The sequence below is a fragment of the Bombyx mandarina genome, chromosome 13, assembly GCF_030267445.1.
Source record: "Bombyx mandarina strain Sakado chromosome 13, ASM3026744v2".
NCBI classification, from domain to species: Eukaryota; Metazoa; Arthropoda; class Insecta; order Lepidoptera; family Bombycidae; genus Bombyx; species Bombyx mandarina.
Window position 1 is genome coordinate 12,770,263 of NC_143220.1, and position 16,733 is coordinate 12,786,995.

Sequence of the window (16,733 nt, forward strand, 5' to 3'; positions counted from 1 at the left end):
TTTAAAACTACGCAACGGATTTTGATGCGGTATTTTTTAATAGATAGAGTGATTGAAGAGGAAGGTTTATATGTATAATAAAATCCATTAAATAGTGGAGAAATCAATAATAAATTACAGTTTCCTAAGCGAAGCGAAGGCGGGTCGCTAGTAAATAACAAATATATTAATTTAAAAAAAACTTTACGCTTAAATAAAACAAACTTTAATCATCAATGATACAGAAACATCATCGTGGCGACTCCTCCACTATAATATTATGCTAATTTTGTTGAGTTAGTTCCGCGTTGCGTTGCGTCGTCGTCGTATAGCATCTTCAATGCAAACCGAATCCCTTCGAGTAGTTGATGGCTTTCAAGAGTCTGTCCTGTAGTTTGTCTCTAGTGTCGTACTCGGGTAGCAGTAGGACATTGAAGCAAGTGTGCGCGGTGGGAAGCCGGTCGCAGTCCGGGCCGTTCCTCGCGATCACAAAGTTCAAGTTGCACAGCCCGCCCACGGGCACCCGGTCCGACCCGGTCGTGAACTGAAGCAGCTTCCGCTTGTCCTCCAGCGGCAAGCTGTGCACGATGCCCCAAAAGTCCTGTACGATTTTAGAGTCGGACGCGTAGCCGCCATCGTATTCTGTCGACTTTTCCAGCTCGTGGAAATCGAAAACCTTAAAAATATAATACGATATTTTTATTGCATTGCTATATTTACTGGGTGTTAAGAGACCGTTTCCGAAAACAAGGTATCGATCGAGGTAACGATATTACTAATGACACCTAACATATGATGCTGGGACGGAAAAAAAACGATCCTGATTTTAAAAAAAAAACATATTTTTAAAACATTTTATTAGCATTATTTAACCTCCATTGTGTTAATACAGCTAAATGAAACGATAGTTTCATAAAAAATACATTAATTAATTTAAAAAAACAACCAGCAATGAAACACAAAATCAAAAACAGCTGATACTCGGATCAACGAACGCCCGGGCGCGGCGTTGCTTTTACAAGCACACCGGCGCGGCGCTGATACCGCGCTCCCCAAAATTTACAACTTTGTACGTATAAAATTTGCAGGCGCCATAAAAGAATTAGAGGCGGCGTTCACAATAAAAAAGTGTGTGTGTGTGTGCAAGTCGCACTGTGACTATCCCACTACACAGGTGCATATATATGGACAATGTTTCGTAGACGATAATGGGGATGCTACGAAGAGTCGCACAAAGAGACCGAGAACGTCTAATGTGTTCTATCTCATTCTCTCACCGGTTGAATCCTATACATTTATGTGTGTGAGTCTCTATGGACTTATTTTTTCGTTTCATCGAGTTTGAAATCACAACGATTCTAAAGAAGTTTCACTTCAAACATTGCAATTGCAAAAAAATATGATTTTTTTTAAATCATGATCTATTTTATTTTCGTCCCATTACCAAAGGTGTCAATAGTACTATCGTCTGTCTTCGTTTTCGGAAGCAGTCTCCTAGCACCCAGAGTATAACGAACTGCGAGCCCTAAGTGACTACCGGAGTCCATAGACATCGTGACAATGTGAACACCGTCGCTTACTTCGAGACATATCGTGTTCTAAATTAAATAAGTAAATATAACAGCTGTTTCACCCTTCAAAAGATACGAATCGCTGGTTCGCGGCTTTGAACTGAGCCTACTCATGCGAGACTATAATACGACATACCACAAGTAAGATCTGATATGTGCTAAGAGTGTTCGTTTATCAATGAATTGAAACTTGCAACAAAAGCTGTTGACTATTAATTTGTAGTATATTTAGTACCGTCAACGGACAAGAGGTGGCGCTAATGATGTTTAAAAAGCTTTTAGCACAGAATTCAAGTACAATAAAATGAAGTTTTAAAATGGAACAGAAACATCGAGTCAGTGATGCCAACTCCGGGGTTTTCCCCCCAAATTTAGGGGGGAAAAATCTATACAGGGATTTTTTTAGGGGTGAAATTTTTTGGGGATATTTTTAGGGATAAAATTTTATATAGAAAAATACTTAAAAATACTAAATAACTATTGTTATTAACTAATTATTTATTATTTTTATTTATTTCTTTACTTATATTGTAATGAATAAATACTTGGTCCGTCGTTGGGGAGTTTTGTTTTGAATTTAGTGGTTTTTGAAATTGCTTTAGGGGGAAAGTTTTCAAACAGTTGGCGACACTGCATCGAGTCACCATGGTTCAAGATAACTGGCAACGTTCATGTAATAACGTCCATACTCTACAACAGGTGGGATGCACCTCAGTAAGCTATAGATGTTTACTAAATACTTTTAAATGTCGGTTATAAAATAAGTACCTTGCTTCCACAAACAAGCATTTCAACTTCTTCCGGCCTGAAGAATGCACCGAGTGGACTCTCATCGGTGACCATCAAAAATCCACGTCGGAACGCTCTGAACTGTGTCTCTACCGATACATTAAGTAAAAAATCTGCATATAAATCTACAAATTCCTGTAACATACAACAACATTTTATTGTTTTTAAAAAGGACATTCAGATCGGTTAAAGTCAAATTCACACAACATGAACATACGAAATTTCACAACAGTGGTAACTGCGGTAGACACTGGCTTGGCTCTGCCCCTGACATTGCTGAAGTCCATGGGCGACGGTAACCACTTACCATCAGGTGGGCCGTATGATCGAATGCCTACAATGTCAATAAAAATATTTTTTTAAAAAGTGTAATAAATATAAACCTTAAACTAAAACTTGTCTTACCTTTTTGTTTTCTTGTGTAACAAAAAGATTATCTCCGTTCACTTTCAATTCGTGAAACATATTAGTTCCGAACACGTCTTGGTAACATATCCTGAATGTCTGATAATAAACCTCTTCTAGATCATCGCCCGTGTATTCCAGCATATCTTTTAAGCCGTTGTATAAAATCTGAAATGTAAAACATTAATATAACCTTAATCTTTGTTATGAATATTGAAATTTAGTTTTGTTCATCACCCAAGTGGCATGTGTTTTCAAAGTACCATCAATTAAATGCCATGAATCGTAATAAATTTATCCTCAATTCAACAAAGCAAGATTTCTTTTTTTTAATTGCTAAGTTGGGTGGACGAGCTCACAGCCCACCTGTTGTGAAGTGGTTACTGGAGCCCATCATCTACAACGTAAATGCGCCACCCACCTTGAGATATAAGTTCTAAGGTCTCAAGTATAGTTACAATGATATAATAAGGTATATAGGCTTACGGCTTAATAGTAGAGGGGTTTGAACAAATTAGCAATCAAGATTAACATAGAGCTTGGAGAACATTGCAGGGGAACCTCCAATCTATCTAGTATTAAATATTTAAACGTTTTATATTCAAAATATTCTACAGTTCAGACCTGAACATATGAATTCACCCATGGACAGGATATGTCCTGGTACAAATAAAATGTTGGTGAAATTAAATACTTAACAACCTTCACACTTCTTCATCGGCGTGTCAAGAACTTCAACTACCACAGCTTCACCAGTTATTTTTTTTATTGCCCTTGTAGGCCCAGGCTTTTCGCCCATGGACTTTATACCATACAACATTAATCATACAAGATACTCACAGGATTCCAATCAACTAAGTCTTCGAAAGAGCCTTTCCTGCCTAATAGCTTTCTATACACGACCATAGGGAAGTTAACTGCTAAAATAACATTGTTGTATATGGCAAGACCGAGCACTATACCAATCAAAGTGAACTGTGCTTCCGTTTCAAACGATGTGGGGTTGAACCTGCAATTTGTCAAGATTGTTATCATTATCTATTATGTTATTCTCACATGTAGCGTACAATACAAAAAAAGTGACAATTTAGATATTTAGCATGCAATCTTGTGAAACAGCTCTATACAACACTCCAATCTAATTACTGAATGTTGTTTGTCAAATTGTGGACCCTATACTTTATACGAACAAATTTAACAAAGAATCAAACCGATACCATGAACAGTAAAATATGGCTCACAAATAAAAAGCCCCATGTAACACTCACCATACATTACGAGAGTCCTGTTGGTGCGTGAACATGCCATAGTCCGGGTTGAATATTTCTTCGACAATTAGTTGGAAAAACTCCTTACTGACACCTCCTTCGTCGACGCCCTGTTCCCCTTCGAATTCAACAACTAACTGCTTCTTCAGATCCAGAGCTCTTTCCATTGATATCATTTCCAGCTAAAATCAAATCACACCTATATATTAATACGTGAAGCAAAAACTTTGTACCCATTTTTACGAAAATGGCGTGGACGGAGGAGTATGAAATTTCCCACACTTAGAGAATATAGAAAAGGAGTGTAGAATGCAAATTTTTTTTAATTATGCATTAATAATACATTAAATCAATAAAAAAAACATGACACACACATACATACATATTATATATACTCTTGGTTTATTGTTAAACTTTTGTTAATGCTCAAAATCTGTGGTTAAATTGAGAACATGTTAACATTGTTTGCCTTTAATATTATTTGTCTATAGTGTAGTCTTGACGAAATCTGTGATTATAGAAGTATATCATATCATAGTATTTGACAATAGAACTATAATATTGTTCAAATTTATAATTCCAATTAATTATAGTCGAATTTTTACTAAAGCTCCCAAGACCCAATGACTAGTGGTCCCACTAGTATACTTTAAACAACATAGAAGACAAACGAGGAAACACATTTCACAGAGTACCACCACGTCACAACTCTCCGAGCCTTCAGACTGGAGTACACAACTGCACCGTGACAGACATAGGCAGAATTGTGGTGCTTTCATGGTGAACTGCTTCGAGGACAGGCTTAACCAAATCCCAAATTTTTTTATAGCATAGATGGGTGGACGAGCTCACAGCCCACCTGTTGTTAAGTGGTTACCGGAGCCCATAGGCATCTACAAATGCCGCCAACCACCTTGAGATATGAGTTCTAAGGTCTTACTTAGTACAACGGCTGTCCCACCCTTCAAATAGAAACGCATTACTGCTTCACGGCAGCAATAGGCAGGGCACAGTGGGTGTGTACGCACCACGACGAGCGCGTCCTCGATGAGGTGCGAGCGGCGCACGCGCAGGCGCAGGAAGGGCTCGGGCCGCGCGGCGCCCACGGCGGCCTGCAGCAGCGCGGCGCGGCTCTCCGAGTACATGCGCAGCCGGTTCTCGTAGTACAGCCCCAGCGACTTGCTGGCCACCGTCAGCACGAACGGGTGCCGCAGGAACGAGAACCTCGTGTTGGCTGGAAAAAACATATCACAATTACTTACTTGTATGTATATATGTGTGTATATAAACATATTTCAATTGATTGGTACACCGCGTGTAATTAGTTTCCAAGCGATTCTTTTCCACCTTCCACCACTTTGATGGTTATCTAGAAAAGATCACTCTTAGCGATCTCTCTCTCTCTCTCTCTCACACACACACACACACACACACACACACACACACACACACACACACACACACACACACACACACACACACACACACACACACACACACACACACAAACACACACACAAACACACACACAAACACACACACAAACATACGCACGCATCACGCACGCACACACACAAAGAGCTTTTATGCATTAAAAATTCTTGTTCAATAAATAGTGTACTATGCGAACTAATAGCTTAATAACTCACCTACATCATAAGGCGACTGAAATGCCTATTAATACCCTCTAAAACTTTTAACAGCATCTCAGAGCTATACTATTATATAAAAATATATTTGTACGGCAAAAATTTTTTTTAATTATAAAACTACTACTAACAGATACTATTTATTATAAATAAGCACTCAACCACTTTTTGGTATGCAAAAAATAATAATACTCACGCCTACTAATTACCATCTCATAATCTTCGCAATCTTTATCCATTTCTATGACATCACTGAGCGGCTCGTTGTAGAAGTCTTCGAACGGCAGGTACGGCGTTCTCGAGTCTAGCACACTAACGCCTAGTTCGACGGCTGCACAAAAACATTTTTTTTTCCCAATTATTTCACAAATACGAAGCGAATCTGGCTTATTGGATAGCACTATATATATCGAGGGGCGAAAAGCTAAGGAAAAACAGTTCGCTTAATACGCTACATACATTTATCTTTCTATTTAAGGATGCGTTTTATTTGGTATTAGCATCAACAGTTTGATGCTTTTAATTGAGCTTCAATTAATGTTTACTCAGTTCAAATAGCTGAAGAAGTTTTTATATTAATGAAATTTTTTTTAAACTTAAAATGGCTCTCCTATAATGATGCAAAAATGTCGCTTTACCCAAATAGCCTTTTACGCTTCGATATATATATTATTACAAAATTAGAAAACTAAACCGATTTTTAATATATTATTATTTTAGAGCTTTTTGAATTACAACATTGATAGATATTACATAGATTTTTTTATTGCTATGATGGCTGGACGAGCTCACGGCCCACCTGATGTTAAGTGGTTACCGGAGCCCATAGACATCTACAACATAAATGCCGCCACCCACCTTGAGACATGAGTTCTAAGGTTCCACTTTTACAATTTCTTTTTCTAGGTAGTTTTTTTTTCTAGCTTAGGTAAGCTGATGGCCTTGAGAGGCTATTTCTTTCAGCTTCTTGACGTATAGGTAAGTTCACGGGACTCAAACCGGGAGTGTTGCTAACACTGGCCCTAGCAAGAGCAGTGCTTCGCAGAATCTACCACCAGATCGGAAACGCGACCCACTGAGAAGATCCGGCGAGAAACTCAGTGGGCTGTGTCTATGGATTAGTTTACTCGTCGAGCCCTTCGTCGGAAGCGACGGGTTTACGAGAACGAGGACCGGTGCTTGACGTACCTAAAAGCACCGTTAGTGGATCGAGAGGATCCGTAATGACGTCACCACTTAGATACTCTACTAGAGATTACTACTTACCTAAAGGGTCGTTGAGTTGTGAGTTTCTCGCACCCTTCATCGACGAAGGCGGGTACAAATGTCCTAATACACTCTCGAGTGGGTCGTGCTGGTGTGCGATCACAATCGGTTCCTCATGTAATGTGTTTGAATCTAAAACTCCAGCTAATATGCTTGCGTAGTATAGGACCTACGAACAATTGTAAAGATAAATCAATGTTGTTACTAAACGCAAGGGCGGATCCAGCTTTGGCGCCAGGAGGGGGTCACATAGTCAAATTTAGATGCGTTCGTTCCCAGACGTTTGCCATTATACAAAGTTATTATATTATATTAAATTAATTAAATATTGAAGGTATGTATTACATAAAATCTGTATGGTGACAAAATATATAAATAAAATCATTATATTCAATTAGTGGTCCACCTAAGTCCTGGAACCAGCTCAGGGGGTGGTCATGCCCCCCATGACCCCCCCCCCCCCCTGGATCCGCCATTGACTAAACGTAACAATACAAATATCTGGACTTTTTGGCGGGAACGCGAGGAGTGAAGTTGTGTGATTTGTTTTATTTTGTCTATTTAGTGTTTCTTCGGGTTTAAATGTGTAATAACGGTGGTTTATTAACTGTTTTGCACAAATGTGGGAAAATGAAACAAAGCCGCTGGACGTAACTTCTCGGGATCCTCCATAAAGTCCACTGAAAAAATCTCACTTAGTAAATGACCACCATTTTACTGAGATTATATTTCATCCCATTTCATTTCATTTAATTTCATCCCAGTTGATTAATGTCTCAAATTAATCATCTTCATTTCATTTCACTCCATAATATCATTTTTCATAAAAATATGAATATAAATTAAAATAAGACATGACCAATGGTTTTAATTACCAGGGCATAAAATCCATTAAAAAAAAATACAAATATCTGTGTGCTTAGTGCGAGTTTTTTAACATTCTCGATAGCGTCAAAGTTAGCTCATATTTGTATAGAATGGGATCGTTTGCCTACGTTTGCCGCTAGGGGCGCTGTTCCAACTGCATACAAAATTGACTTAACTTTTACGCTAACGTTCTCGTTAAGAAATTCGCACTAAGTACACTGTTAGCTTTGAATTTTTTCTTTATACTTTATACAGGGTGTAGGTAGATCGTTACAGCAACCGAATGAAGGGCGAACTCCATTCATAACGTTAGTTAAAACAATGATAATTTAGCTAATAGGTGTAAATGTTCACGATTGACTTCCACGGTGAAGGAATAACATCGTGTAATAAAAATCAAACCCGCAAAATTATAATTTGCGTAATCACTGGTGGTAGGACCTCTTGTGAGTCCGCACGGGTAGGTACCACCACCCTGTCTATTTCTGCCGTGAAGCAGTAATGCATTTCAGTTTGAAGGGTGGGGCAGCCGCTGTAACTATACTTGAGACCTTAGAACTTGTATCTCAAAGTGAGTGGCGGCATTTACGTTGTAGATGTCTATGGGCTCCGGTACCCACTTAACATCAGGTGGGTCGGGAAATCGTCTACGCAAGTAAGCAATAAAAAAAAATTGCAAAAAGGTATACATATTTTTTGTTGATTTGGCAAGTTCATATTTTGTGAAGCCGCATTACTACACCGCACAACACATTTTCCAACTAACTTTTTATTTGCATAACATTGCATACAATTTTAAAATAAAGAAAAAAAAAATTATAATACAATTTTTCAAACATATTTGTTTAGATTTCCCAGTACCAGCTCTACCACTTGTTTTAGTGTTCTAATTTTTCTTTTCTTAGTTTTATTTAATCCACTAACTGATCCGGCAGACTTCGTAGTGCCTTAATCGAAGAGTAAAAGACTTAAACTTTTGTATAAACTAAACTTAAAACAAACAAAAAGGAATCCGTCCGACGGGGGACACATCAATGGAAAAACAAAATTGTCATTTTTATTTAATTCCGAACATTTTCATTAAGTTATCTACCTTTTAAACCTTCTCTGGACTTCCACAAATAATTCAAGACCAAAATTAGCCAAATCGGTCCAGCCGTTCTCGAGTTTTAGCGAGACTAACGAACAGCAATTCATTTTTACATATATAGATAGATTGACAATTACAATTTATTTGGCAATTAATAAGACTATGAAGCTGCAAACATATGTCATCACTTCTGCTCGTTAATTGGTAGAGTGACAAAAGACTTAATTTTTGGCCAGCAGATTAATATCAATATAATTTATCCGGGCTGGTTCTGTCAAAACCATTAAGCAATGAAGTTTTAAGCACAGCAGGCGTTATACCATTCCAATAAATATTCAATCGTAAAGATTAGTATTTAACAGTATTCTGAACTGACCTTTAAGACCCTTGTAGGCCCAGTCACATGTCCGTCTTCTTGTACGTGGAAGAACACGTGGTAGTTACACGAAACTACCCTCAAACTGATGAGTTGCTGTAGCGTCTCCAATATGTTACGTAAACTATCCTTGCAGTATTGAGACCAGATACGGGCCAGTCTTGCTTGACCTGAGAATGATATTAATGATTATTTTCGCAGTAGCTACAATGTCAACCACGTAACTTGCCTGAGCTTAATAATTTGTATATATGTATATAATATTATTAAAGGCTTAAAGGAATAAATGTATTTTTCAAGTCCCTACTACTACTAGTATTAGTACCATAAACAATTAAAATTTACATAAGTGGACAATTGTACTTAATAATAGTATAATTATAATGTATCATTTAAAAAAGATTAGTTTTCTACGTTGGACTGTATTTTTAATGTTTATGCACTGAATTTTTCATCATTTCTTGATCGATTTTGTTACACCTTTTTATTTGAAAATATACTTGAGGTGGAGGAAGTAGTACTTCTTAAGGTGATGCCGTCCTCCCCAACTTCCTATCTTGAATGCATTACCGTGACATGAATCACTACAGCAGTACAACCAGTTACTTAAATGAAAAATCTTGTTCAGATACTCTTGTAATCTAATGCACATTTTATTCATACCTTTGATAGGTAGTTCTCCGATAGCCAGACACACATCCGGTAATGCGATTTCAAAATAATCGCTGCACCCCAAATTTGGTAGTTCAAATGTAATGACGAAACAGTTAACCGCATCCTCTATGCTCAATTTTTCAGATTTTAAATCCTTAGTTAAGTATGAACCCAAAGACTTGAGTGCAATTACTAAATCTGTACTGTAGTATTCCGTTGGAACCTGAAATCAAGCATTGCATACAATATTGTTATCCATTAAAGATGATTGAATACATTTATTAATTAATATCAATTTTAGTTCGACAAGTTTTAAAAGCCTTCATGTATCCTTTCTTGTGGTTTGACATACAATAGACAAAAACAATTTAAGCTTTTAACTATATAAAAGTAGAAACCTATAAAGTTGTCTTGAATTAATAAAAAAGGTTATATATTTTTGTTCCATTCCAATTATTCATTTATTGTAAAAATCTATGTTAAGGTCCAAAAATACCGCTTAAATTAGTTTGTAACAAATAAGACAAATCAATTCCCTCAAGTCTTTGTTGTGTGAATGTGGTTTGGACGACGGCAGTATAGATCACATTTTCCTCAATTGTCGCTTGAACAACTCATTCATATAGGACCAAGTTATTAGCGAACTGAAAATTCAACGGCCGGTAAATGTTCGCCACCTCCTCTCACTATTCCCAGACCCCCGTATTATAAGTGCTTTTATTAAGTTTATAACTACTAACTCTATAAAATTATAATTATATATAGTGCATTATTCTCTGTACATAAACTTTATTATAATATGTAAGTTTATAGTAACTTTAATTTTGTGTTTGTTCCAGGCACCATTATTATTGCCAAAATTGGATACTTTTCATAATATAAAGTGTGTTTAAATAGCTCGACAATGGCAGAAATTGCTGAAAGTATCGGCAGATTTCCATTAATCAAGAAGATAATAATAATAAAATCCCCTCAAGTCCTCTGATACTGAAGTTGGATAATTTCGCTCGTAGAAGAAAAGAGTGCTCACTTTGGCAAGATACTGAAAGGCTCTGCGACACGAGGCGACGTCGAGCTGCGGCGCCGCGACGCTGTCGATGTCCTTGTCGGGGTCGCAGGATCTCGAAGATTCTTTGGACTCTTTTTCTGTAACAAAATATACATTTACATTAATATGGTAATTTTGTATAAGTATAGTGATGTGTGTATAATTTAGCAGCCAGATGGTCAGACCTAGCAAGAGAAGCACTTGGCGGTAGTCTGTACCATGCAGTCCATGCCATCCATGATCGAGCACAATGAAAGTACTTCGCATGTGGTCGCGATCCTCAGTAGTGAGAGAACGATATAGAAGAAGTGTGTCGTTTCTCTCAATTTACAATTATTACTTAATGTGTGCTTGAATGATCATACAATAATGTTTAATTGTTGTTACTTTATTTTTGGCATGCTGGCAAGTAATTTCTAAAGTAAATTAATCGCTTTAAAATTTCATTATATAGACATGTATATGTTCCACAGTAAATAAATAAAAGTTTAAATAAACAGATATATAAACGAAATGGTTACCTGTATCTTTCGATGTTTCATTGGCATTTTCACTAATTTTACTAGCAAAACATCTGGCGAGGATTGAGGGTCGTGAAAATGCTTTGCTCAATGCTTTCGACAGTGGCTCCTCGGCTCTATTCTGCAGACACTCATCACACAGCTTGTAGATTCGTTCCTCCGTCAGTGGTGCTCCATCTGACAATAGTATCAACAAATCATCTAACGCTTTCATCAAAAAATTGTACCGTCTTTCGTTCATTTTAATTGACTTCACGTATAACTTTACACTTGAGCAACAATTTTGAACTGCTGCATTTTCTGTTTGTGCAGTGTAATGGTAATTGGGCAAATAGTGATCATTACACATATTTATTAGTTTAATAGTTTCTTTTGTGACAAACAAAAAAATATCCATAATCCTAATGATCCCAGGCGGAAAAGCAATTAATAAATAATACTTAATTGGTATTTTTCTAATGAATGACTTCAGTGTGCAAGTAAGAACTACACAGAACATTTTGTTGAAACGTGTTTTAATAGCAAAATACACCATCTTTTTTATTGCATTAAATGGATTAACATGTTCACGGCCTACCTGAAGTTAAGTGGCTGGTGGTACGATAATTTATATTGCCCGATGTTTGATATTACTCTATGTTATTAATCGATTAAGTAACTCAAAATCGCAAGCTAGGTGCATATTTCCTTGGAGATATTGGTACCAATCTGCAAAAACCTAACAGCGGCATCGCATCATTTGGTATGGCGCATGGTGGTCTTAATTTTCGGAAAAATCCTCAATGCACCCTATGTAGTAGGATCAAAAATAAACTGTTTTGGCTAATGTGAGATATGTACCAGTCTTCGAAGAAACGGTCTTGATAGTAAATACGTCGTACCCATGTAACTAAAACGCATATATTTTTCACAGCATAATTTTTTTTTTATTGCTTAGATGGGTGGACGAGCTCATAGCCCACCTGGTGTTAAGTGGTTACTGGAGCCCATAGACATCTACAACGTAGACGCGCCACCCACCTTGAGATAAAAGTTCTAAAGTCTCAGTATAGTTACAACGGCTGCCCCACCCTTCAAACCGAAACGCATTACTGCTTCACGGCAGAAATAGACAGGGCGGTGGCACCTACCCGCGCGGACTCACAAAAGGTCCTACCACCAGTGATTACGCAAATTATAATTTTGCGGGTTTGATTTTTATTACACGATGTTATTCCTTCACCGTGGAAGTCAATTGTGAACATTTGTTGAGTACGTATTTCATTAGAAAAATTGGTACCCGCCTGCGGGATTCGAACACCGTTGCATCGCTTCAACACGAATGCACCGGACGTCTTATCCTTTAGGCCACGACGACTTCAAAATGCCTAGAATGGCTAGAAATATGTCGTATCCCAGTATTTGTACTGATAAGATTACTGAAATAATTCATAGCCAGGTGCTGCCTACCTAATACAACATTCTGATAATCCTTACTGTTATAGCGTTTTCTTTTCTTTTGTTTCTGTTGCTGTGCAGTGTGACTAGTATGAGGTTCCTCTCGTGACGCAGTGCTTGGCTCCGGTGTTGTGATATTTTGATTCTCTTTATTCTCTGATGTGTTTTTGTGATTCGGCCCAAGTGTCGAACTGTTATATCATACAAAGTAAGATTATATACTATCATAACATTTACTATCGGTAACCAGTTGCATTTATGAGTTAGCTTTAATGAGTTAGCTTTAATGAGATATTCATTCAGATCAAGACATTAAAGTGACATTCTAATCAGGTACAGGAAAATTATAAAAACATAACTGTTAAATTATTATAAATGGTCAAATGTTAGTGTAGCCTGTTGTCATTGGCAACATAGATCAATCAGACTTCCGTCTTGAGGCAGTGCATTACTTAATAAATACTAATGATCTCTAGGAGTCTACTTCTAGTTCTATATAATAAGAAGCAGCATTAAAAATTACCTTGGGCTTGGCTCATATGAATTAGAATCAGTCCGAGACACTTTATTGGGTGTTACAGAACTACAGAGGCGAGCTTCTTTGTAGAACAACTTAATTGCTTCTGCGGCAGCTTCATTGGGGGACAAATTTCGTGCCTGAAAAAAAACGAATTTAATACTACTCGTTATACAGGGTGTCCCAGAACTCAACAAATTTCTAGGTTTTTCTTAAATGCCCATAATTTCCAAACTGCATGGGATAGTTTCTTTTTCTGATTTTTCTCATGATGGTTACAATCAATTCTGTCACCCTGATTTGGGTTCACGTTGAGTTCTGGGACACCCTGTATAGTTTTATATATTAAAACCAAATTCACTGTTCTGAAAGTTCCTAACTTTGTACCTTTTAATTTTGCCTCATTTTGTTATTTTTTTATAATTATTATCCATTTAAAATTTAAATATGCCTTACATATTCTAAAAATTATATTTATTGGTTGTATAGTTCTGTTCCATTTTTTTGTGACTATGACGAAAATAATTATTTAAAATGAAATATACAGTGAACTCTTTCCATCTAAATAATGGTTTATTTTATGATGTGTATATAGTTAATGGGTGAAATTATGGATGGCCTGCCACCCAACATCATTAGTATCATGTCACACCTTAAGATACGAGGATTAAGTCTCATATATATAGTAAAACAGTGCTGCATTCTTCAAATAGGGACACATTACAGCCACATGGAAAAAAAATTGGATGGTGATATCTTCCCGTGTGGTTTCATAAGACAACTTACTAACCATGTACATATATTTTTTTTATGTTAACCATAAGAACTCATAAATTGGCATCATTTTTAATCATTTCAATATCTAACGTTAGAAATTGATCAGGATCCCAGAGAATATTGGTACTTTATTTATCAATTACATGATAAGGTTTTTGTTATATATATATTATGAAACGGATTTTGATATATCTATTCAAATTCATATTTTTGTTGAGATTTCATAGTGAAATTGGATTGTTGGACTGTAACAATAAAGCTGAATATTCAATGACCAGCCAGTATTGTAACAGTTTATAAGTTTGTGAAATACAATATATGTATACTATGAACCCAAGTAATCACTTTTTATAAAACAAGCATTTAAATTTACCAAATATGTCAATTACAAAACTCTATCTAATCTATCCAATTTCAAGTGTTATCAGATTTTAGTGAAACAAAATTTATATTCAGCTCTACATTGATTTATGTTCAATAATTTTGTTAGTTTTATTTTAATATTTATTCATGATTTTTACTATTGACAAAACATAAACTTCCTATAGTACTTACTATCAATAAGTACTTATAAAATAAATAAATTATGCTTAGAGTTGCAAATGAATAGTGTATTCGGTATTTACAATACAATTTTTATTTTATGGCAGTCGATTGGTGTATTAATATTCCTACTTCCATTAATGTTTCCATACAGCCTGTTGAAACAATAGTGTTTATACCTAGAAATCTGAATACAATATTTGAATATACCTATTCACCAAATCGGTGGTTAGTTTAATTAAAAAAAAAACCATTCATTACTCACCGCCCCACTTGATGCACAATACCGGTTATCACAGTTAACATTTCCGCAACCATCTAGCAGTTGGTAAAAATATTTTTCAATTAACTGCTTGGCTGCGGCTCGCTTCATAATATTTCCTGATGTTAGCTGGTCTTCAACAATGTCAGGGGGTGAATTTATCGATGATGATGATGCTTCGCTCCCCCTGAATGATAAATAATAGTGATGCATATATTTATTACAAAACGTTATAAACATATTTTCAAACAACACTTTATTTTTGTTTAGAAGGAGGTACTAAAATAGCAAGTAATGCTTCATAACCCCTATCAACATTTTGTTTCTGCACGAAACAAATACAATAAAATTTACATATATTTTGGTAATCATATAGGTCAACGTGATGTGAATTTTTAAATATTAATACTATAGTGAAAAAATAAAACAGATACATACCTCGAAGCTTCGACAGACTCGCTTTTCGGGTTCATAGAAAATTCTTAATAATACTGTAGTGATTTCAAACGGCCAGTTACATAAATACGGTGATAACGTAAACATTAGCAGGGTACAAATTTTAGAAATATTTTTTGTGTTCACCTCTTGGACTAAACAAACAACATTTACATAGTACAACATATAATTTTACCTATTGGCTATTATTGTGTTTTATGTAGGTACCTATCATACCTATGTACAAAATTACAAATTGAGATTTTTGTGAAATTTTCTTTTTTTTGTTACGGCCATTGGCTACTTTACCTTTTGGCAAGAAAGTGCACAATCGTTGATTCGATTTTGTGGTTTAGTCGATTTGATATTGATGTGCACAAGATCGTTTTGAAGCTGTCATATAAAAAGCCTGTTTGACTCAGATAGGTTTCCTACTTCAGTGGTTTTACTGAATCGACATTTGTGAATTACTGTCAACATAAATTTAAAATTTGGAATTTATAGTTTGAAACTCTGGAAAATGCTCTGTAGTAGTTCACAGATTAAAATATTAGTTACTGAGCATTTCTCAAAAATTTTGACCATAGCAGGTGACTGAAGTTAATTTTTTTAATTAAACTGTATACCAATTAATTGATCCTTCAGGATTTATTGGAGTTTACTCCTTTAGAATCGATTTACATATATAGGCCCGGGGTATGAAAATTATGGGGACCAAAATCGTACTAGCATGTCACACGAAATGCGTTATGCGCATTTCGTGTGACATGCTAGTACATGCGCCGGCAGTCCGCCACAAAGCCTCGTACTGATCGCGCGTTTCTCTCATTATTGTATTTTCATATATTTGTTAGTCGTTTGTTTTGTGTCTCGTTAATTTGTTAATAATCTGTAGTGTATCGTGTTGTCGTAATATAGAACTATTTCTCGTATTGTTTCGTTTAATTTTTTATATCCAGTAAACTCCAGTCGTGCGTCGGAGCGGACACACACACTTTTTATTGGAGTTTACTCCTTTAGAATCGATTTACATATATAGGCCCGGGGTATGAAAATTATGGGGACCAAAATCGTACTAGCATGTCACACGAAATGCGTTATGCGCATGTCACACGAAATGCGCGCCGGGCTGCTGCGCCGGCAGTCCGCCACAAAGCCTCGTACTGATCGCGCGTTTCTCTCATTTTGTATTTTCATATATTTGTTAGTCGTTTGTTTTGTGTCTCGTTAATTTGTTAATAATCTGTAGTGTATCGTGTTGTCGTAATATAGAACTATT

The 16,733-nt window shown here is 36.2% G+C and overlaps 1 protein-coding gene across 2 annotated transcripts; it reads right to left on the reverse strand.

Moving 5' to 3' along the window:
• Positions 1-182: 182 nt before the first annotated feature.
• Positions 183-15,745, reverse strand: Ube3a (ubiquitin protein ligase E3A). Of its 2 annotated transcripts, none has more exons than XM_028172748.2 (16): positions 15,458-15,745; positions 15,023-15,206; positions 13,444-13,577; positions 12,960-13,111; positions 11,484-11,660; positions 10,945-11,060; positions 9,924-10,137; positions 9,261-9,430; positions 6,928-7,096; positions 5,858-5,992; positions 5,041-5,246; positions 4,013-4,194; positions 3,585-3,753; positions 2,745-2,912; positions 2,319-2,474; positions 183-655 (listed from the first exon to the last, which is right to left on the reverse strand). In XM_028172748.2, the coding sequence occupies exons 1-16, from the start codon at positions 15,490-15,492 to the stop codon at positions 317-319; spliced, it is 2,706 nt and encodes a 901-aa protein (XP_028028549.2). In that variant the 5' UTR covers positions 15,493-15,745; the 3' UTR covers positions 183-316. The 2 variants fall into 2 exon arrangements, with proteins under 2 accessions (XP_028028549.2, XP_028028548.2); XM_028172747.2 differs by having other exon boundaries at positions 12,933-13,111; positions 15,458-15,724.
• Positions 15,746-16,733: the final 988 nt, after the last annotated feature.